The 22134-nt window shown below is 39.2% G+C and overlaps 1 protein-coding gene across 11 annotated transcripts in view; it reads left to right on the top strand.

Annotated features, from left to right (window-relative positions):
* The window catches only part of LOC6644564 (amyloid-beta-like protein), a 49134-nt gene extending 27397 nt beyond the window's left edge, over nucleotides 1-21737 (top strand). Inside the window, exons 3-12 of one of the 11 annotated variants that reach the window (XM_023177007.2) lie at nucleotides 3037-3207; nucleotides 16437-16575; nucleotides 16819-17037; nucleotides 17108-17847; nucleotides 17944-18084; nucleotides 19999-20148; nucleotides 20295-20992; nucleotides 21071-21218; nucleotides 21291-21470; nucleotides 21558-21737. In XM_023177007.2, coding sequence (XP_023032775.1) covers nucleotides 3037-3207; nucleotides 16437-16575; nucleotides 16819-17037; nucleotides 17108-17847; nucleotides 17944-18084; nucleotides 19999-20148; nucleotides 20295-20992; nucleotides 21071-21218; nucleotides 21291-21470; nucleotides 21558-21665 — 2694 coding nt within the window. In that variant the 3' untranslated portion in view covers nucleotides 21666-21737. Of the gene's footprint in view, nucleotides 1-3036; nucleotides 3208-16436; nucleotides 16576-16815; nucleotides 17038-17107; nucleotides 17860-17931; nucleotides 18085-19998; nucleotides 20149-20294; nucleotides 20993-21070; nucleotides 21219-21290; nucleotides 21471-21557 lie in introns of all 11 variants that reach the window. The other 10 variants (XM_023177008.2, XM_023177006.2, XM_002067426.4 and 7 more) reach the window with 10 other exon arrangements.
* Nucleotides 21738-22134: the final 397 nt, after the last annotated feature.

The following is a 22134-nucleotide window of genomic DNA, read 5'->3' as shown; positions in this document are numbered from 1 at the left end:
ACATTTGTTCTCTCTCTTAATATTCCTTTTTATTGTTATCAAATTGAATGCTGCTCGATCTTTCATTTAATTATTTAAGCCTAATTATGTAGACTTCTTTAAAGGTTTTTAAAATCAAGAAAAAGCAATACAAAAATTTCTTGTGAGCGCCTAGCGGGTATGCAACACTTTTTGTCCCGCCCACCATGTAGGCTTTGTGTGTACCTCTTGTTCGTTACGCCTCTTAATGGTGGCCACACAGACACACACACTCACATGCACCTGAGTGCATTTGATTACAATTTTTGCCTTTTTTGTGTCCGCTGGCTAAGCAAACACAGAGGGCGGGCTGAGAGCGGCGGTAACACGAAACACAACAAAAAACTGTGATTGCCAGTAACAACAGCAGAAGCAGCAGCAGCGGCAGCAATAGCTGACAGTTGAGGTGGTAAGACCAGGGGTGATTGGGGCCGTGACTGTGGCAACACGCCCACTTCCAGGCACATCCATGACAACTTGCTGCCTTTGGCTGTTGCAGCAGCAGCAACAGCAGCAACAGCAGCAGAAGCTTCATGCATCTGTGGCAGCTTTGTCTAGTTCTGGCTCCTTTGTTGTTGCTGTTGCTCCTGCTGATTCTACTGATTCTCTTTGGCTCTGGTTGCCTATGCAATTTCCTTTTTCCCGTTTGCATGTGTCTGGCTTTGTGTTTGCTTAATTTTGATTTTGATTCAACTCAATTGTGTCAAAGCTGGTTGTATTTTATAAAAAGCAAAAAGAGAAAAAAGAAATCGAAATAACAAGAGAAGAGTTTCATTTGCAAAATGAAAAATAAAACGAAATAAATAAACAACAAATTCAATTTAACCATCTATTGCATTTGCCTCACAGAGTGAGAGAGAAAGAGAAAGAGAGAGAGATGGAGAGAGAACATTGATGCAACCGTATGGCATACAATTTTCTCAAATGCCATTTGTTGGCTCTACCTCAATAATCCTCTGGCCTTTGGCTTAAATAAAACTGCACCCACACACTTCACTCTGTCTCTCTCCCTCTCTCTGTTTGCCTTTTATTGGCTGGATTAAATTGATACTCATTCTAGTCCCCTGCATTCAGTACTGTAAAATTTAAGTAAATATTAGTAGAGTATAACATTTTCATTCTTTCATTCTTTTTTTGATAAAATTGATTGATGTTTTCAATTAATGTTAAGCTATTGTTTGAATTTTGAAGGTAAAACTTCCATAAAAGGGAATAGATTCAAGTGATTTTATGTTGCTGATGCTGATTCAAGTATAAGGAGTTTTATTGTCAACATCTGTTGCATACATTTGGGAAGTTGAACTTTATTGCTTATAGGGTATGAATAAGAACTACATGTTTGCTGCATAATGTCGCATGATGTATACACACACACACGCACACACACACACAAATACAACTACAAAGTGTTGTGCTGTTTGTTTTGCTTATTGCGTTGCCTGGGTAGCGACATTATTATGGTTATTCCAGCAACAATTTTTTTTTTCTGTTGCTGGTGTCGCTGCTGTTGGCATATGCCAAGTGGTGTCAGTGTAAATAACAACAGCAAAAAAAAAAAGGAAAACCCCAACAACAACAACAACAAGAACAAGTACTGTAAACCCCAACTGTGGACTGATTGCAATAATGACATGACCAAGCCAGAAAGGCTCCCTCTCATTCTCTCTCTCTCTCTCTTCTCATCGACCCTGTTTACCCTGTTCCTGCCAAAAACAAGTCAGGAAAAATCAACACACACATACACAGTGAGTCACACTCACTCTGTGTGTGTGTTTGTGTTTTTGGGTTTGTAAATTATTAGATTGCCTGGAAAAATGCCTGCACGTCATAAGCAAGTGAGAAAACGTTACGAAAAAAAAGGGTGAAAGAAATGCTTCCGCCTCTAGCTAACTTAATTACTTTTGAAATAGTTGGGCCGACACACACACACACACACACACACATGAATGATGGCTGTTTGAATGAATGACATGCCCCAAGGCACTGAGACTTTGGTTTTTTTTTATTTATTCTTTGGGGGTTGTTTTTTCGCCCTTTTTTTATTGTGAAAGTATGAAAATTATTGCCCCCTCACGAGTTACAAGTGCAATACCGAATGCAAAATGATGCACTAATTTGATTGCCCAATAAAGAGATGTCATTCATGGATCGATCGATCAATCAGTTGAGTCTATGAATAGGAAATATGTAGGCATATTAAGGAAAATTTCACATTTATCATCATTAAAGACGTGTATAATGAACGATACGCTTAAAGAGAAGTTCTCTGCTAACTCTCCATTCCATAAATGAGTTTTACTGTTGTTGTTGTTGTTGTTGCGGCTGCTATTAATTGTTCTTTGAGGGGGGATGAATTTCTTGTATGGCACATGTGTTGCCATATCATTTTTTATCGCTCTGTCACACGCCCACTCAGCAGAGAGAGAGAGAAAGTGGGCGGCTGGCTAAAGCTTAGGTTTTGCTTTGCTTTGGTTTGCTCTGCTCGTACAATGTGGCGTATGATTAATGTCTCTGTCTGTTGTCATCTTCTGTAGTTGCTGTTGGCTTTTGTTACTGCCCGGATAGCTCCTGCTCCTCCTTCATGTTCAACATGATTTGGAATTGATCTTTGGCTTGATGATAAGAATACATATAAGTTAGAAAAGGAAAAAAAAAACACCCGCACACATTGTATATAAATAGGCTTGAAGAGGGCAAGAGGAGGAGGAGCTCTTAAAGATGCCCAACATAAAGATTTATGTATTTTTTATGGAATTAAATAAAATTGAATTTGAAATTTCTATCGCGCTTTGCGTATATTTTTACTCTGCAGATTCTATAAATAGGTATTTAATATCATAAAAAATTCTATTTCGTTGCACTATTTTTTCTCTTTTTCTCATTGCAAATCGCATCTAATCGGATTTGTTTTCACTACCTCCCCACCCCACCACACCCCACACACCAATCACGAGTTCTTTTTCTATTTCTCTATTATTGATGTACGGTTTTTTCTTCAATTTCCGTTTCTTTTAATAGGCCGCTTCACCGCGCTGGGAGCCGCAAATCGCCGTTCTGTGCGAAGCCGGTCAAATCTATCAGCCGCAATATCTATCCGAGGAGGGACGCTGGGTAACGGATTTAAGCAAGAAGACAACGGGCGCCACATGTTTGCGTGATAAAATGGATTTGCTTGATTACTGCAAGAAGGTAAGTGTGTATGGGCCACCTTTCTATGGGGGGGATAGGGTGCACCCTGCACCCGAAAGAGGTGCAGAGGGTTCCGGTGAGCTTCAACCCACAGATGTGCCATCCATAATGCTAGCCGCTGATTGAATTGAAGCTGAAGCTGAAGCCGAGCATGAAAATTGCTATTTGCATTCACTTTACATTTACTTTGCACACTGAGACCAGAGACCAGAGACCTGAGATTGCGCATGTAAGAGGAGTTTCTGTGGCCAGGGGAGGAGCTGTTGATGCCAGTCAGTGGCTGCTGCTGCTGCTGATGATGATGATGATGATGACGACGATGATGATGGTTGGTTGGTTGGTTGCCTGGTTTGGATGCAAAATGTAATTTTATGGCCAGGCTGCAGTGCAACATGCAAAAACCAATAAATCAAAAAGAGGCCACACACAACAGAAACACTGCGAGCCCTGACTGGGTATGGCGCTAAAAGCAAAACCAGGGCGACAGGGCGAAGGGAGGACGGGGGACGGGGCAGGACAACAATTTAATTTACGCTGCGTTGAAAGCGTTTACATTGTGAGACAACATTAAACGACACTTAATTAATTTTCCATTAATTCTTTTTTTTTTTCTCTCGCCATTTTTTGTTTCTTTCGTTTTGCATTTGCCTCCATTTGCCAGGCAGCCATCAGCCGCACATGACTGGGGCCTGTCGTCATAAATTGACATTCCACACTGCCTTTCGTTTCCTTTTTAATTAAATTTCTTTTGCCAACTCGCTTGGCTAATGTGCGGCATACACACACGAACACACACACACACACACACACACACACACACACACACACACACACATACACACATAGAGAGAAAACCGCGCTTTCAGTCATAGTTCATAACTGACGAGAAAGTACTTTTGGCAACCAACTTCAGCCATAGCCTCAGATTCATCTAGAGCCTTTGCCTTGCCAATTGACTCACTGTCTGTCTGACTGTTCGTACGTCTCTCTAGTTATCTTTATGTCTGTGTTCGTGTTGAGTGACATCTGACAAGCAAATGAAATCAGTCGACAACAACAACAACACCAAAGTACACCACATTCCATTTCCAAGTTTCGATTTCATATTTTTTCATTCTTTTTCCTTTAGTGATTTTTTATTTCTTTCTTATTATTATTTAATACTTGGCATAAATAAGTGAATAGCAGCTACTTCATTGCATATTTCATGAAATTTCATCGAAATTAACTAATTTCTTAGAACATTTTCAACATATTTTAGTTTCAAACCATGCAATTCTTTTGGAAGATTGACCTCGAGCCGGCTAAATTGACTTAAATTTCAAATAGGTCGTAGTCTAACCAGATAACCACAGATAACTAAAAAGAGCTTAAAAGAGCAGAAGACATTTTTGAAATGGACAGACAGATTATAAAATACACAGAGAGAGTGTAAAGCAGACTTAACTCTTTTGAATGAGTTTATAGAACAAAGTTAAAAACCAATTGAGTTATGTCTTGTTACCAAACTCAGTGAATAAGGATTCAAGGGAAAAGAAAAATAACCCAATCTTCATTTGTTGAATTCAAAATATTAAGAAGTATCTTAATCTTTTCCCGAGTAAACCTATAACTGAAATAATAGCAAATACTTATTTATTTCATTTGTAAAGTGTGGCAAAAGAAGGTCCCTGCCATATTCTTTACACAAATTTATTGACAGATAGCTCTTAACCTTGGCGGTTTGTTTCTATGTTGCATTCCACCTGTTCCTCTCAACAACTTTCTCTATGTAACGACCCACCTTTTGTCCTCGCCACAAATATAAAATATAACAGACAAATAGATAAAACATTAAACTTAACCATTAACTACAGCTAAGTATGCACAATGGGGAAAAAGTCAATTTCTTGGCATTAACTGTAGTTCGAAAGACTAAAAGCTAATTTTGATTATGTGATGATTCCAACCGTAGCACCAAAAAGAAAAGAATTGAACTTTAAAGTAAAGAAAGAGAGCATTCTGAGTTGCTTGCAATGTAAAGAAGCTTGCAATCTGAACAAATAGATCCAAAAAAGCTTAAAGCAGTTAAGTAAAATGAGGTAAAAGATTTTCTTGCAGGCCTGTTCATTTGGCTCAATAGCAAGGCAGAGTCCAACATGTAAAAGTTAGTATCAAGCATTATTTTTCAATGAATTAAAAGGGAAGAATAAAGATTAATCAAGCGAAGTCTACTAGATTAGTAAGACACTAAGCTTTAAACCCTAATTAGCAAACTGATTTTCTATATAGTCAATTCTAATGTCATATTGAGATGACCGTCTGCAGGATTCTTTCAATATAAAAGGACAAATTGAAGAAGAAAATATAATTTTGATTAGATATAATAGCACACATTAGTTTTCGACTGAATTAATGTTAAAAACATGAAATGGCATCAGTAAGCTAAAATGATTTATTATTACAATGTATGCTTGCAGATAAGTCCATAGCTGCTTAATTGATTTGGCTTTGATTGAAGCGCATTGAGAGTAATTTAAGTGGCAATAAATTAATACAATTTACAATAGAAAGCAAAAAGTGAAAGTGATTTTTGTCTATCTTGAGTTGGCATCTCTTGGGCTTTAGTATATTGTGACCTTACATGATGTCATTTCCCTTGCATATGCCACATACAAATGTCATTCACATTCATGGCGAACAGCCTTCAATTTATATAAATGCCCAATTCAATATAAAAGACAACTTCATCATCATCATCATCATCATCATCTTCATCTTCATTATTGTCTAGGCATAGATAGTAATGAGACCAGCGAGCTGTCAAAACTGTCGCATTTGATTTTGATATGTAAATTTTACCTAGGACACGTTGTAGCAACCCATTTGCTCTGATGATGTTGTTGTATTTTGCCACAACATAAATCAAATTACATACATCTTGTTGTGTGTGTGTGTGTGTGTGTGTGCTTTCGCGTATGCAAATGACAAATTTTTTTATTGTATTGGTTTTATTTATTTTTCGTATAGTTGTTTTTTTTTTTTTTTTGGTTTTGCATTTTACATTTTATTTCATGTAATTTCGTTGCAATTTAAATGTTTCAGTTGCTGTTTGTGTTTCTGTTGTTCATGTTGCACATTTTTCTTGTTCGTTTTTGTTGCTTCTTGCTGGCCATAATTAATAATTATGCTAATTAATTTATTATGCTTAATTTATGTGTTGGGAGAGGCTGTGTATGCTGCTTCTGATGGACCACAAATTCAATTGTTAAAGCAAACATTTTGCACACACACACACACACACACACACGCACACGAACACTTTGAAAGCCACACCACACGGCGTATGCGTAATATTGAGTTAAATGTGATTAGTTTCAATGAGTTCACAAATGTCATTCGCACGCCCCTTCCAATTTCCCTACCCCCCCACATGCTGGTTAGGCTTGTTATAGTTCAATGGTATTTTCTGTCAAAGAGTGTGTACCCACACACGCACATTCATCTCTCAACTCAATTTTCTCTGACAACACAAATTGAAATCAGGCCACACACAAAAGTATGCTACAAAATATTTTCACACCTGACGGCGGGCGGTCGCTAAAAAGAAATTAATTAAAAACGACAACAAAAAAAAACCTTTTGGTTGTCCTTTTTTGTCTACTCTTTAATTTGTTCTCCTACTCTTTTGTTTCTCTCTCTCTCTCTCTCTCTCGCTCTCTCTATCTCGTTCTCCCCTACTTCTCTCTTTCTCATTCCATGTCCGCGTGGCAGTTGCGCTTTTTGCTGCCTGTGTCTCTTTCTGGTATTTGCTTTTCCTTTTTTGTTTTTTTTGGATTTCCGCCAAGTGCAGCAAAATAAATTTATATATTCAAATGTTTTGTTTCATAAACGGTAGCAGAGAGGGTATATTAGTTTCAGGGATTGTAGGCTCTCTAGAAGAAAAATCGATTCACATTCTGCCGCTTTGGGAGAAACAATTGCGAAATCAATCAGCTCAACATGTTTTTCTATATACTTAAACAAGCGAGGGTATTGAATTCTCGACACTTGAAAACTAGTCCAGATATTTTTGTATTTTTTGAATATATATATATATATATATTCATTTCACTGTTTTTGCTTGCTCAGCAATTCAAATGGAAATTAATTAATTTGCCACTAAACGTAGTGAAGGTGAAGCAGAAGCATACGATTTTGTGGTATTCGGTAACCCGCTTTTCTCTCTCCCACCCCACCACCCATTCCTCCTCCTCGGTTAAAATCTTTTGAAATTTGTATTTGACCAACCACATCTCCATATCTGGTTTTGTTTGCTTGTTTGGTTTGGGGTAATGAGTTAAATTACGTGTGGGATGGTGGAGGGCGAATGGGAAATGGTAATGTGAAACCTCGGTATCCAGGTAATACAATACATTTAATAATTCCGTGTGTGTGTGTGTGTGTGTTCATGTATACAAATTGAAAGGATTTATGTTAATAAATTTTTTAGTTATTACTACGTTTTGTTTGAAGGTATTATATTTTAAAATGGTTTTATTTTCACCGAAAAAACAAAAAAAGGAAATTGAAAACTGAAAAATATAAACGTTTCAAGTACTCTATTCATTTGAATATTATGAATAATTCGATAAACATAAAACTGTTTCTCATCCTCCTCTATTAATGCAGGGTATAATCAACGTTAATCAATCAATCGCATTTGAATTTAACAAAAAAAAACATGAATAATCCAATTTCAATTGTTACTTGAGAGCGAAACTGCATTTTGAAATATATAATTCGCATCTAGATTGAATTAATTACATTAACTTTACGCTATTTGGTCTTGTCGTGGTATAGTGGTCATTGGGGATGCGAGGAGAGGGGCAAATGGTGGTTGGGATAGGTCTGGGGCCGATTACAAGCTGTAAGCTCATTTCGCACAAAATCTCATTAACTTGGGGCGAGTGTATGGGGGGAGAGGGAAGGATGGTCAACTGACCGCCGCGACCAAAACGTTAATGAGCAAGTCTTGTAATTGAATATCCGCTCAATGGTTAAGTGTGTGTGTGTGTGTGTGTGTGTGTGTGTGTGTGTGTGTGTGTGTGTGCGTATGTATGGTTGATTCGCTTATCAATAAGCCATTAGTCATGGACTTTGATTTCGCATTTTTGATGATTTGTCTAACTGACCAAATTGGCCCAGTCATTGGACAATCAAACTGATTGACCAGACCCAAAATGATTAAAGCGAGGGACAAACAGAAAATCTTCCTCCTCCCATCTTCCCTCTCCTTAACAGGGTCCTTATATAAGACACTATTAGTGTAAATGCTGTAACTAATCGCTGTACAATTTCCTCATCATTTATGCAACAAAATTCAAATCTTTTTCGAGAGGTAACTTCTTCGCCCCTGTTTCTTTCTGCTATTATATAGTATATAGTTTGGAATATTTGAGCAACATTATTATGTCTGATATTGAAGGACATATCGATTAGTTATCGACAGTTTGAAGTTCAATTCACATTTTATTTTCATATATTGAATCATGGACGGACTCAGAGGAATCAAAAGGTTCGTCCATGTATTCAATAATAATAATCAATAATTATGTCTTCATAGATAGTAAGTAGACTATTTGGCATATTTATTCTATTAGTTGTCTTGAAGAAGTTGAAATTTTCTAGCAAATCGTAAGGCATTAGAGGCTGGATGTAACTCTCTTCAAAAACGTTTCCAAGTTCTATAATAACCCGTTGATAGCAATTGAAATGCAGCTCTTCTAGATATCTTGTTGAATATCTTGGCAGACTTTGTTAAAAACAAATTTTGTGCCAAATAAGTTCAAAGTTGATCTGACCAAATTGAGCAAGTTTAAAGTTCAAACCTGGCCAAATTGTGTCGAAAATATATTTGGTCTTACTCTCTTTGGTTAAGACTTAATTTTGTTTATATTAGTTATTTTAATTGGCTCGTTTTTCCAATTGCTTTCATCAACTAATTAGTAATAATTATTTTGATTTCTGTTTTCACACAGAATTTCAATCCGCTAATTATACGCTGCAAGCGAATTCAATTTCGTTTCGTAAACTCCCTGTAAACAAGCATAATAAACGAATATACCCTGTGTTTGCAAACACATATACGTGTGTGTGTGTGTGTGTGTGTGTGTGTGTATGGGGGCCTAGGGGCATTTATATAGACACGTTGGTTGAAGAGATGCACAAATACTGAACTTATGAATGCACACAACCAAACACACACACACACACACTCGAGGAGTCAATTGGATTTGCTGTTAGTGTTGTTGTTGTTGTTGTTGCCACTGTTACTGCTGCTGTTGTTGATGGTTGTATAGCGTAAACATATACATACATACATAATTGTATGGGATGGAAAATACTTAGTTTGCGCATCATTTAAGCGACAGCAATTTTGCCTCTGCCTCTGGTAATTGGCACTTATGCAGCTCAAGTTTGGGATGGACCTGATCCGTTTGCGGTTCTCTGCCGCTGACAGTTAACCAAGCTAACCAAATCACCAACCCTCCCTAACGTGTCCCTACTATAAGGATCCACTAGCACTCATTGTCAGTGTTGAAAAAAGGACACACACATACATTAAGTATATGCAGCACATTGGCCGTTGGTGGCATCTATGAGATGTTTATAATTAAATGCCTCATAGTTCAGCGCATTGAAATTCAGTGAGCAGGCAAAAAGTAGTTTAGTTTGGTATACATACTTGTACGTGTATCCATGCTCGTTGCTGAGCTTAGAGCTAAAAATAGTTGTTGTAGATGGGACTGACCACCATCCCCAATGGCAGACAGATACAGAGGGACAGGGGACAGAGGGACTAAGAGACAGACAGACAGACAGAAAGATACACTCATCCATGGACATACGAAAGATGTAACAAATGGGACCCGTTTGTGCCACAGCAATAGTAGCTAAGCCGCTCGCTTAAATGCCTGGGCAACTAGGAATAGAAGAATCTACTCTCCAGTGGGGGGGATGTCCATGTACTTAGTGGCCTCTTCTGCTCCTGTGGGCGTATTTTGCACAGCTGCTGAGCTTGTGCATCGGACCAGGCCTTAATTCAATTGTTTGTAATGTAGCCCAAGCATTTATGGGGCTAAATGCTTGCTCACACATAATACCCATTAAAGGTGATATATGTGTGTGTGTGTGCTGTGTGTGTGTGTGCGTTTCGGTCGATCGGATTGACTAGGATTGGATTGGAATTGGTCCGAAACTAGTTAACTTGACTGATTGCATTGAAGCAGTTATGGAATATTCAATGACATCCTTTCTCCCCATTTCCTAATAAAAGTTGCTAATTTTTACCATAAACCAAAGACTTAATTAACTCTATGGCTTAAGCAATTTCCAATTTCCTTACAAAAAGGGGGAAAAAAAAACAAAGTTGTACAATCGATTTTTCACTCAACTGATTGAAAAGTGCACAACTCTTATACTTTACTTTAGTTTTGTTAGGCGGAAATTAAACCATTTCCGGTTGACTTCAGATATAACCAAGTCCATCTGCCGGTGGCAACACAAAACACGCAGTGTTTGCACTTTCGAAAACTATTTGGCGGAGAATTTCATTTACACCCAGAAAATAACAGAGAAATAGAGGGAGGGAGACGGCGAGAGTCTGTATGTAAAAGGCAGAAGGAAGCGTTTTCATCCCCCTAGTATATAGCATTTAGTCTTTAACAACCTCAAACTAAGAGACAATCTATTGGCCAGCATTCTCAATGATTCTCCAATTCTCTCCTTTTTTGCGAAAATTTCCCAAGATCATGTCTGTAGTTGCTTATTGAAAAGGACTGACTAATTTTGAGTCGGTATATCAAAGTCATCGCAATATCTTGCTTGGTGCATTGTATACCAAAGTCGATGCTTGGGGCAACTTCAGCAAACAAACATTCATAGGAACAAAGCAAAAAACTCTCTCATAATAAAAGGCTAAAGATTCTCATCATTAAATAATTAATCAAAATTTTTGCTTCTAAAGTTTACATCTCATTAAGTTGGAAAATGAAAAACAATGAATAGATTAATTATAATTAAAATCTATTAAAATAGTGGCTTGGATTTATATCTATTTATAGTTCAAGATGCAATTAGTTTGTTTGCTCGATGGTTTAGTTGATAGCTTGAAGAAGTGAACGCTAAGCATAAATCTGCACAGGAAAAGGATTTGGTAGTCGCGCTATCGCAAGCTATTCAGTTGCAAACTGCCAAACTGCGGCAGATGAAGAAGGATAAAGGAAAGCTTCAAAATGCTAGCAGAAGAGAAGCAACAAAGATGAAACGAGAAGTTGCAATTAGTCAAGAAGAAGATCTTGGACAATGTAAAGGAAAAGATTCATTCAAAATGTCAGTCAATCGACTGTTCAGAGTTGATCGAGTATCTGACTATTGTATTCTATGCCTGTCAGTTACACCCTTTTAGCTTTTAGTTAAAGGATATAAATAAAAGCACCTATATGTAGGCTGTGTGTGTATGTGTGTGTGTGTGTGTGTGTATGCTTTGGTATCCCATTTGACAACACAAACAAACAAACAAACAAACAGAGAGGGCAAAAGAAACAACAAAAAAAAAAAGGACTTTGTGTCACAAAAGTTTCAACTAAACAAAACAACGTTAACCGAAAGCCTTCCGCAACAACAAAAGTGAAATAATAACATTTAGCCCTTTTTGGCCTTAGTGTTTTTGTTTTGAGCCCTTCCCTCTCCCTCTCCCTCTCCCTCTCTCTCTCTCTCTCTCTGTCTCTCTTTCTATCTACCTGGGCACTACCCTACTTCTGCTGACTGTGTACTACGGGGCGTATGGGGAAATTATTTTTACAATTTCAATGTCAACATGTTGGACGACAGAGCCTAAACAGACACACATACACACAGAGAAGGAGAGAGAGGGCAGATAGGGAGAGACAGAGAAAAAGAGTGAACGAGAGAAATCCAAACACACGCGAAGGCCAAACGGAACAGCAGCAGCGGAAGTAGAAGGGCGGTTAAGGTTACGCCTCCTATTCAATGGAATGAACTAACTTAAAACAAGAGACGAGTGAGCTTAACTAAAAATATACGCATATACGCAATATTTCAAGCTCAAATTCGCTTGATAAGTTCGAGTGGGCGTGGTTGAACCGTAGGCGAGAAACTTAAATTAAAACAAGCTCAAAGCTCAGCGGCCTGTGCAAACAAATGCCACCAAAGCCTAACCGATGGCTCCGCATTCAAGAGATTCCTGTCACCGAGCGAGCGACAACAAAAAACGAAAGAAAAAAAACCAAAATGCAAATAGAAAGTTGCCACAAAATGATTTGCCAGAGCACGCACAAGTTTTTAACGTTCAGGAATGGATGGATGTTTGGTTTAGATGGATAAATGTATGTATGGTACATACATACATACGTACATACATAGAAGGGCTGGGTTAAGCCTCACCTGGGCGGCCTCAGCTCAATGCCACATTAAAAAATCATTTTCAATAACGTGCAACGTATATGAATAGTGAGTGCTCTGTGTGGTCTATATAGAAAGGATGAGTGATGGTTGTAAAACAAAATCTTACAAACTATTTAAAATCGATTCTATATATATATATATAAAATTTACATATATATACATAGCTATCCATAGATAGAGGGGGGGTTGGGGATGGGTATGAAAGGCGCATCATTGTCTGCGTTGCATAGAAAAATTTTCATAATTACGTTGCAAAACTTTTGTGTCGACAATGGAAAATTTTATGCTCGACGTGTTTTAAGTCGGCGCCCAATAGTATGCAGTGAATTTTGTTCCTCCTTTTATTTGGGATTTATCTTTTGAGCATTGAGAACAGAAAATAGAAAACAGCGAGAACAATGATGTGCATTAATGATGGCCGCCATTTTGTTGGTGTTATTGTTGTATTGAGACTTGTCTAATTGCATTGGCCAAGGATGAAGACCAACAATAGCGGCACATCCTGTCCATCGTACATAACCCGCCTGTGTGTGCGTGTGTGTGTGTGTGTGTGTATGTGTGTTTGATGGAACAAAAGCAAAATGTCAAGTTTAATTGTTTGTCTGTCATTAGCGTACACATCATGCAGCAATGCAACGAGCCATGGGTTTTCTTTTTTTCTTTTTTTTTTTTTGCTAATTTTATACAATTAAATTTGCTTTTCATTCTCCATGTGTGCGTGTGTGTGTGTGTGTGAAACAAAAGAATCAAATGCTGTTACAATAACTTGGACCTGGACTGGGGCCTGCCTCTGTATTTGTGGCGAACTCTCTCAAGCGAAGCACTTAAACAGCCTCACGCTCGGTTGAATATGTTTTGATTAAGCCAAGTAGAACGAACACATTTTAGCCAGAACACGAGGACCACCAGCCCAACCAAGAGAGTGGGTGGCTGGTTGGGTGGTTGTAAGTGTGAGTGGGTGTCGAGCCAGCAAGCATATGCTCCTCAGGGTATACGAAAGTGAAACTCACTCTTCTCCTCTGCTTATGTGTGTGTGTGTGTGTGTGTGTGGCACGTTTATATACTCCAGCGACCAAAACAAATGGCGGATTCGTATTCGTCGTATTCATATTCAGCCAGAACTAAAGCCAAAGCCAGAGAGCCTGGCGACCATCGACCAACGTTAACGCTGGTCTCCTCCGGCTCTGGCTCTGGCTCAGGTTCAGGCCCAGTGCGAATGACGTTCTCGTCCACATCTTTGTCGTCATTCCTGCTGATGATGTGCGTTTTCTTTCTTTTTATTCTTATTTTTAAAGCCAACTGTGTGGGTGTGAGTGAGTATGTGTGTGTGTGTGTGTGTGGGTGTGGGTGTGGGGGTGTGCAAAGTGGTGTGCAAAGTGGTGTGGGCGAAAGAATTTGATGAAGTATTTTTTTTTTTATCAAGTCGCTTGCACGCACGCAATGGTGACCCCGACACCCAAACTGAATGGCTAGTGACTTAAAAGTGTTATACGAATGGTGAGTGCTCCATTAGCTTTGTGGCAATGAGTCACGAATGAGAATGTTATACACAATTGGTTTTTTAACAAACATGTTATCCTTTTAAAATATCCTCAATATGCCTTAAGAAGAAATGTTATACAAGTTAATGTATGGAAATGTAGTACAAAACTATTATGCAAGAAGAAAACTGTTATATATATCTTAGGTAGAGAACTGTTATACTTGTGTTAGAAAGAATACGTTCTTTAAAACTGTTATACAATACTGCTTTACACTATTTTACAGAACTGGTTCACTCTATTAACGTCAATTATTAGACTATTCTTACTTACATCACTTAAACTGTTATACAGATTGTTATAAAAGACTTGTTACACCCAAGAGCTCTTCAGAACTGTAATACAGAACTAAGCTACAAACATATTTCACTCTATTAACTTCCATTGTTTTAGTTGTTGTCTCTTTTATGCAAATATTCTCACACCTAAATTCAATTCTGATCTCCCCACTGTGCCATTATGTGTTTATGTACTGTGGGGCCACTGCAAGAGGCCTTGCCAAGACTTGGTTTATTTTCTGTTTGGCTTTGCTGGCGGGAACAGTTGGCTAGTGTGTGTGTTTGTGTGTGTGTGTGTGCGAAGAGGGATGCGGGCAGGGGATTGACGCCTTTGGGGTTTCGGTTTTCAGTTTGACTTGACATGCATCAGCATCATTATTTTGTGCTTTTAATGTTGTATTTAGCCTGGTTGCCAACAGCTATACAGGACGAATGCTGAGTACTGAAAAACCGAATGAATCTGCAAGGACTAGCGAGGTGTGTGAAGAGCCAGAGGATGGAATGGATGGTTGGGATGGGTGGATGGATGGATGGATTGCGGTGTCTGGCGAGCGGGCGTTGCCTACGTGCCGTTTGCACTCATTTCATTTTTTCTTCTCTGGCTCCACCTGCCGCCTCCGTCTCCTTTTCGTTCTCCTCATTCTCCGCATTGGCCTCCGCCTCTTTCAGCTTCTGCAACGAAACACTCAAACAACATTTAAAAAGGCCTTATTTTCATGAGCTGTTGGTGCTGCTTCACATGTGTGTGTGTGTGTGTGTGTGTGTGTGTCAGTGTGGATGCCACTCGGCACATAATTGTTTGAAACAAATGTAGTGCACACACACACACGTACACACACACACACACATATATATAGGCAGCCACTCGGCCACCCGGGCACCCGGCCGCCATCATTGGATCGCATTTTATTAGGCCATTCAGTTAGTCAGTCATTTAGTCAGTCAATCAAACTGGACAGGCAATTAAAGTTTTACTGGGGTTTGGGGGTAAACACAACCGAATACAAAACAAAAAGGGGATAAACATGAGCACATGAGCACATTATATGCCCACTAGAATGTTATACGGATAAAGATGAATTTCATTTTCACAGTCCAAAAAGCAGGCAATGAACTAAATGTATTTTATTCTTTCCCATCTTTTGTTTAATCCGCACATTAGTCTCTCGCACACACACAAACACACAAGTCAAAATGGAAATTGAAATTGATTTTTCCCCCAATTCATCTCTTTACCCAATCTCCTTCTACAATTTGCCCTGTTAATTTATATATACGAAAACTTTTGGCAAGTGACAAGCTCAACTTAATTGTTGTAAAACGCAACATGTTTGTCTCAATTAGCCAAGAATTTCCAACAAATTTTACATGTGTCTTGTGTGTGTGTGTGTGTATGCACTCAAGAAAATAACAATTCAGAGTCTATTGATTTCATAGCATACATAAAGGAAACCACAAAATCAAATTGTTTAATCTAGTAATGCGCATTACTTGATAATGAATATGAATTCGATCACTTGCCCTCCCCCCAGTCCCTGTAAAATATGCAATGGAAACTATTAGAAAGAAAAACCTCAACACATTTGATTACTTTACGAAACCAGAAAATCAAATTAAATTGGCATTTAGTAACTAGTCTACTACTACTTTTATTGGCTTAAGCCAAAACTTTAACTAAATAAACTTTTTGCGAACTACAATGGACAGGAATCTTTTCAGTTTGCCTAGTTTTCTTTTTGTCAAGTGCCTGCCTGTTGTTTGCGATTGATAATAATTGCACTTACAGGCATTTACATTGCCTCAAGAGTTTCAGACACAAGTTAATTAATCGTCTTTGGCAAACATCTGTGTGTTTGCAGCCTGCAGCAGTCATTAAAGTGACTTATGTGGAGCATAGTATATATTTTGCATATGCCGTGTGAGTGTGTATAACTAATTCGACTATTCATTTCTCTTGTTGCAGGCTTATCCAAATCGAGATATAACCAACATTGTGGAGTCATCGCATTATCAGAAAATTGGCGGTTGGTGTCGTCAGGGAGCATTGAATGCGGCTAAATGCAAGGGTTCTCATCGCTGGATTAAACCATTCCGTTGTCTGGGTAAGATTTTCTCTCTCTCTCTCTCTCTCTCTCTCTCTGTCTGTCTCTAAACATCTTATTTTCTGTCTCTATCTCTCTGTGTATGTGTCTGTCAAACGGATTGCTATAAACTATTCTGTTCTCTATTCTGTTCTGTTCTCTATTCTTTCCTATTCTATGCTGTTTCGTTCTATTTCGATCTAATCTCGTCGAATGCTTTGTGGCGACCATATTTGTCATTGTCTTCATGTTTGGCTTCAGAAGGACCATTCCAATCGGATGCCTTACTGGTGCCTGAGGGATGTCTCTTCGATCACATACACAATGCATCCCGCTGCTGGCCATTCGTTAGATGGAATCAAACTGGAGCAGCTGCCTGCCAGGAGCGTGGCATGCAAATGCGTAGCTTTGCCATGCTATTGCCCTGTGGCATCTCTCTATTCTCGGGCGTGGAGTTTGTATGCTGTCCGAAGCATTTCAAAAGTAAATAATAACCTCAAAAGCAATTAAATATAAATTGTTCTTTATACCGCTTTCTTTTCACTCTGTTTAGCCGATGAGATTCGCGTGAAGAAGACAGATATTCCAGTCATGCCGCCAGCCCAACTAACCAGTGCCAATGATGACCTAACTGTCAATGATGATGACACCGATGATAGCAACGACTCGAACTACTCCAAGGACACCAACGACGATGAGTTGGATGACGACGATGATCTGATGGGCGATGATGAAGAGGACGAAATGGTGGCCGATGAGGCGGCAACTGCTGGTGCGGCTAGCGGTGGCGGTGGCAGTGGCAGCAGCGGCAACGGCAACGGCAACAGCAACCCATCAGGCCAAGCTGATGCCAATGCCAGTGGCTCTTTGGATGACATTAATGCCGAATATGATAGTGGCGAGGACACGGATAACTATGAAGAGGATGGAGCCGCTGCTGAAAGTGATATGGCCGATGCATGGGATCAGAATGGCAGCTCAAGTGGTTCGGGCTCTGGAGCCAGTATCGTTGGCCAGGCTAAATCGCCAGCTCTAAAGGCGCCAGCTGTTTCCATGTTCTCGTCAACGACTTCGTCGGCCGATGTGTCAGCTGGCAAGGTTGGCCAAATGAAGTCAGCCGAAATGGTTACCGGTACACCGCAATTGTCCGCTGCTGCTGCTGCTGCGGCTGCGGCCGCTGCTGCCGTTGTGGCCGCTGCCAATGGCGGTGGAGCACCCCCATCGACTGCCCAGCCCACCTCGGATCCGTATTTCACTCACTTTGATCCACATTATGAGCATCAGAGCTACAAAGTAAGTCAGAAAGTAAGTGTTCACAATGCGGGAGCAGGTTTATTTATCCAAATCCAAAACACACAAAACGTATTCTAAACAAAGGAAGCCCAACAGCGCCTTGAGGAATCGCATCGCGAGAAGGTGACCCGTGTGATGAAGGACTGGTCTGATCTGGAGGAGAAATATCAGGATATGCGTCTAGCCGATCCCAAGGCGGCACAGAGTTTCAAACAACGCATGACTGCACGTTTCCAGGTTTGTTTTTAAGTGCCCATTCTATTCATCCATCTCCATGCACCTCTATCTCTATCTCCTCCACCGCTATTTCCTCAACCTTATCATCTATCTCTATCCTATATGTATCTATCTCTCTCTCTCTCTCTCTTTCTCACTGATGCACCCCCATTATTCATGTATATTGAGCTATAATTACTTCTATTCACTCTATCATCCATGAAAAAGTTCATTGTATATTTGTAGTTGTGTATGTGTAAATATGTCTGCGGGGTGGGGTGATTTTTCCAAGTCAATCGATTGGTGTATATGAAAATGATTAGTTTATTATCGATAACATTATAAAAATCAATAGAGATGAGATAAGAGATCGATATGTGACTTGTAAAAATTGCCACTGCTCTTAAAAACCTTTTTTTACTCTTTAGAAAGCCTTTTCACCTAACTTACTAACTTACTAATTAACCTAACTATCTGTAGTCCATTATACTTACATATACATATAAATACATTTTCCAATTTTGCTTTGTTATCACTTGGTTTCTGTTTCCCTTTTTTGTAATTTTCCTTCTCTTCACTTAACATGCACATACAAGTCGATGAAATTGCTTTTTTTCCATTTCGTTGCTCATTGTATATCGCCTGCATTTTGATTTAACTGTACTTTATCATCATCATTTTTATTGTTGTAACCATGTATGGCAAATGGGAGCGAAAGAGGCATCAGATTGTAATCATATAACAATTAACATAAAATATCAAATAACGAAAACACAAAAAAGAAAAAAAAACAAAATGAATACAATAACCGAAACCAATAACAACTGATTAACAAACAAACAAAGAAACAAACAACAACAGCAGTAACTTATACCTTTAGATACAAATTACTTAACCTAACCAAACTTAATTATACGATTACATAACAAAAGCGCTTTTGTAGTTGAAACTGATTGGCTTTTACTAAATACATACATGTGTATCTTATTCAATAATGCAAATTCTTAGTTTTGACGCCATTTTGTTTTTTGGTTTCCATCATTCTTGCAAACGAAACGAAAGTGGACGGAAACGAAATGACACACTAATGAGACTGAAACGAAACTAGAGATGGACGTATTTAGATAACCGCTAACGATAACATGGACCGATTTGTGTATAATTCCTTTGAAATGCTGCTTAAGTAATTGGCTATGGCAAAGAATGACATGCAACTGTTATATGTACCGCATAGAACTGCTATATATAAGCATATGTATTAGATCATTATTATTATACTCGTATTATATACATATATAACGAAACTGAATTACGAATTGACGGTTTTTAAAGATAATTTCTTATGTGCTCATGCGACATTTTCCATTCGATCAGATCAGCTCCAGACCCTCAAAACCACTTTCCATTCGCCGCTAACACTGTTAACCCCGCCCCCAAGTCGCTAGAATGCACTTTGTCAATTGTCAGCAGCACTCAAAATATCGTGGTCTCACTCCCAAACTCTCGCTCACGCTCTCTCTGTCTGTCTCTCTCTCTCTCTCTCTCTCTCTTACTATCTCACTCGCTCTCTGTATTAAAATCTGTTCGCTCGATTTTCAATACACTCATTTTGTAGAGGGCACCAAATCGAAATCGAAATCGACATCGAAACCATAAACCAAACCACAACCACACCATTTTCTATGACATTTGCAAAACTAACGACTTTAACGGCAAAACTAACATTCGAAATGAAATGAAAACAAAGCAAAACCAAACCAACTAACTGATCAAACGGCAAAAAATCGCATATCGATAGTCAGTGGCTTGTTCACATCGACATCGATATCGAGAATTGTAATCGAAATTGAAATTGAAATATGGCAAATTTTCGTCATGCTGATAATCTTTCTCTCTTGGTGTGCAATACGTCTTTATATGGGAATGTAATTTTAGACTTCTGTTCAGGCACTCGAGGAAGAAGGCAACGCCGAGAAGCATCAATTGGCTGCCATGCATCAGCAACGTGTCCTGGCCCATATCAATCAAAGGAAACGCGAGGCAATGACCTGTTACACACAGGCTCTGACCGAACAGCCCCCCAATGTGAGTACAAAGATGGCAATTTTGGTAATGCCCATCGATGAGGATGGATCCAGTTGACGGGAAAAGCTTGGTTTTTGTTGTATATTACTTTTTGTTTGTTGTCTCTGTAAATAGTCAAATCGAATCCTTTTTGTTCTTCTTGTCAGGCCCATCATGTGGAAAAATGCCTACAGAAGCTTTTGCGTGCTCTGCACAAGGATCGTGCCCATGCCTTGGCCCATTATCGCCATCTATTGAACTCTGGTGGTCCTGGTGGATTGGAAGCGGCAGCCTCTGAGCGGCCACGTACATTGGAGCGATTAATCGATATCGATCGTGCTGTCAATCAATCGATGACAATGCTAAAACGCTATCCAGAACTATCGGCCAAGATCGCTCAACTGATGAACGATTACATTTTGGCGCTGCGCAGCAAGGACGATATTCCCGGCTCATCGCTGGGCATGAGCGAGGACGCTGAGGCTGGCATTTTGGATAAATATCGCATTGAAATCGAACGAAAGGTGGCCGAAAAGGAACGTCTTCGATTGGCCGAGAAACAGCGCAAGGAGCAAAGGGCAGCCGAACGTGAAAAGTTACGTGAGGAGAAACTTCGCATGGAGGCCAAGAAAGTTGACGATATGCTCAAGTCGCAGGCGGCCGAGCAGCAGCAGCAGCAGCAACAATTGCCCGAGTTGCAGCAGCAACAGCAGCAACAACAACAGCAGCAACAGCAACAGCAATTGGATAAGAGCAAGGATCTAAGTCTAGATAGTGGTCTAGTGACTTTGGCCAATCTTAATCTTGATACCACAAAGAGCGAAAAGGATTTGGTTGATGCTGAATACGCTGAGGCCACTGTCAGGTGAGTATTTTATTGATATAATGAAATAACGATTTAAGAATTTTGACACTGTCTCTCTCTCTCTCTCTCTCTGTGTAGTAGCACCAAAGTCCAGACCGCTTTGCCAACGGTCGATGATGATGCCGTACAGCGGGCGGTAGAAGATGTTGCCGCTGCTGTGGCCCATCAGGAGGCCGAGCCGCAGGTTCAACATTTCATGACCCATGATCTGGGCCATCGCGAATCGGTATTTGAGCTGCGGCAACGTCCACTCGTACCGCATTTGCCTAAAGCGTATCCCATTTCATTTTCATTACAGAGCTTCTCATTGCGCCGTGAATTTGCCCATTCACATGCGACTAAAGAGGGACGCAATGTCTATTTCACGCTCTCATTTGCTGGCATTGCCCTGATGGCGGCTGTCTTTGTGGGCGTGGCCGTTGCCAAATGGCGAACATCACGTTCACCGCATGCCCAAGGCTTTATTGAGGTGGATCAGGTGTGAAGTTAATGAAATTTTCATTTGTTTATCACCAGTTGATTAATCCTTTTCTCTCTCTCTCTCTCTCTGTCTATGTCGCATCAGAACGTGACCACACATCATCCCATCGTCCAGGAGGAGAAAATTGTGCCGAATATGCAAATCAATGGATATGAGAATCCAACCTATAAATATTTTGAAGTGAAAGAGTAAAGAGCAACTATTTGTAACCAAAAAAGAAGCAAATGAAAACAACAAAAAAGGCGACAACAAACAAAATGTTGCATGCACTCAATATAATAATAATAATAAATAAAAAAGAAAACAGCAGCAACAACAACAACAACAACTGCAAGAGCATTGCACTTCAACCACATTTCAAAGGAAGAAAACAATTAAACATAATATTAACAAAACCAAAAACAAAAAAAAACAAACATTTTTTTTTCGTCAAAAGGAGCGCAGTTCCAAAAAAAAAACACACACACACACAGAATTAAAAAGAAAATAACAACAAAAAAACGTACATGAATGGTAATGGAATCTATATATTAAATTTAAAGAAACGGCAAGAAAATATAAAGCAAGCAAATAGTTTTAAGTATTTAAATGTTTAACAAAGAGAAAACAAAAACAAAAAAAACAAGAAGTAAAAACCAAAACCAAAATGCATCTCTCTTTA

The sequence above is a fragment of the Drosophila willistoni genome (assembly GCF_018902025.1).
Source record: "Drosophila willistoni isolate 14030-0811.24 chromosome XL unlocalized genomic scaffold, UCI_dwil_1.1 Seg142, whole genome shotgun sequence".
Taxonomy (NCBI): domain Eukaryota; kingdom Metazoa; phylum Arthropoda; class Insecta; order Diptera; family Drosophilidae; genus Drosophila; species Drosophila willistoni.
Note: the sequence above shows the minus strand (reverse complement) of the source record. Positions and strands in the feature narration are given on the sequence as shown.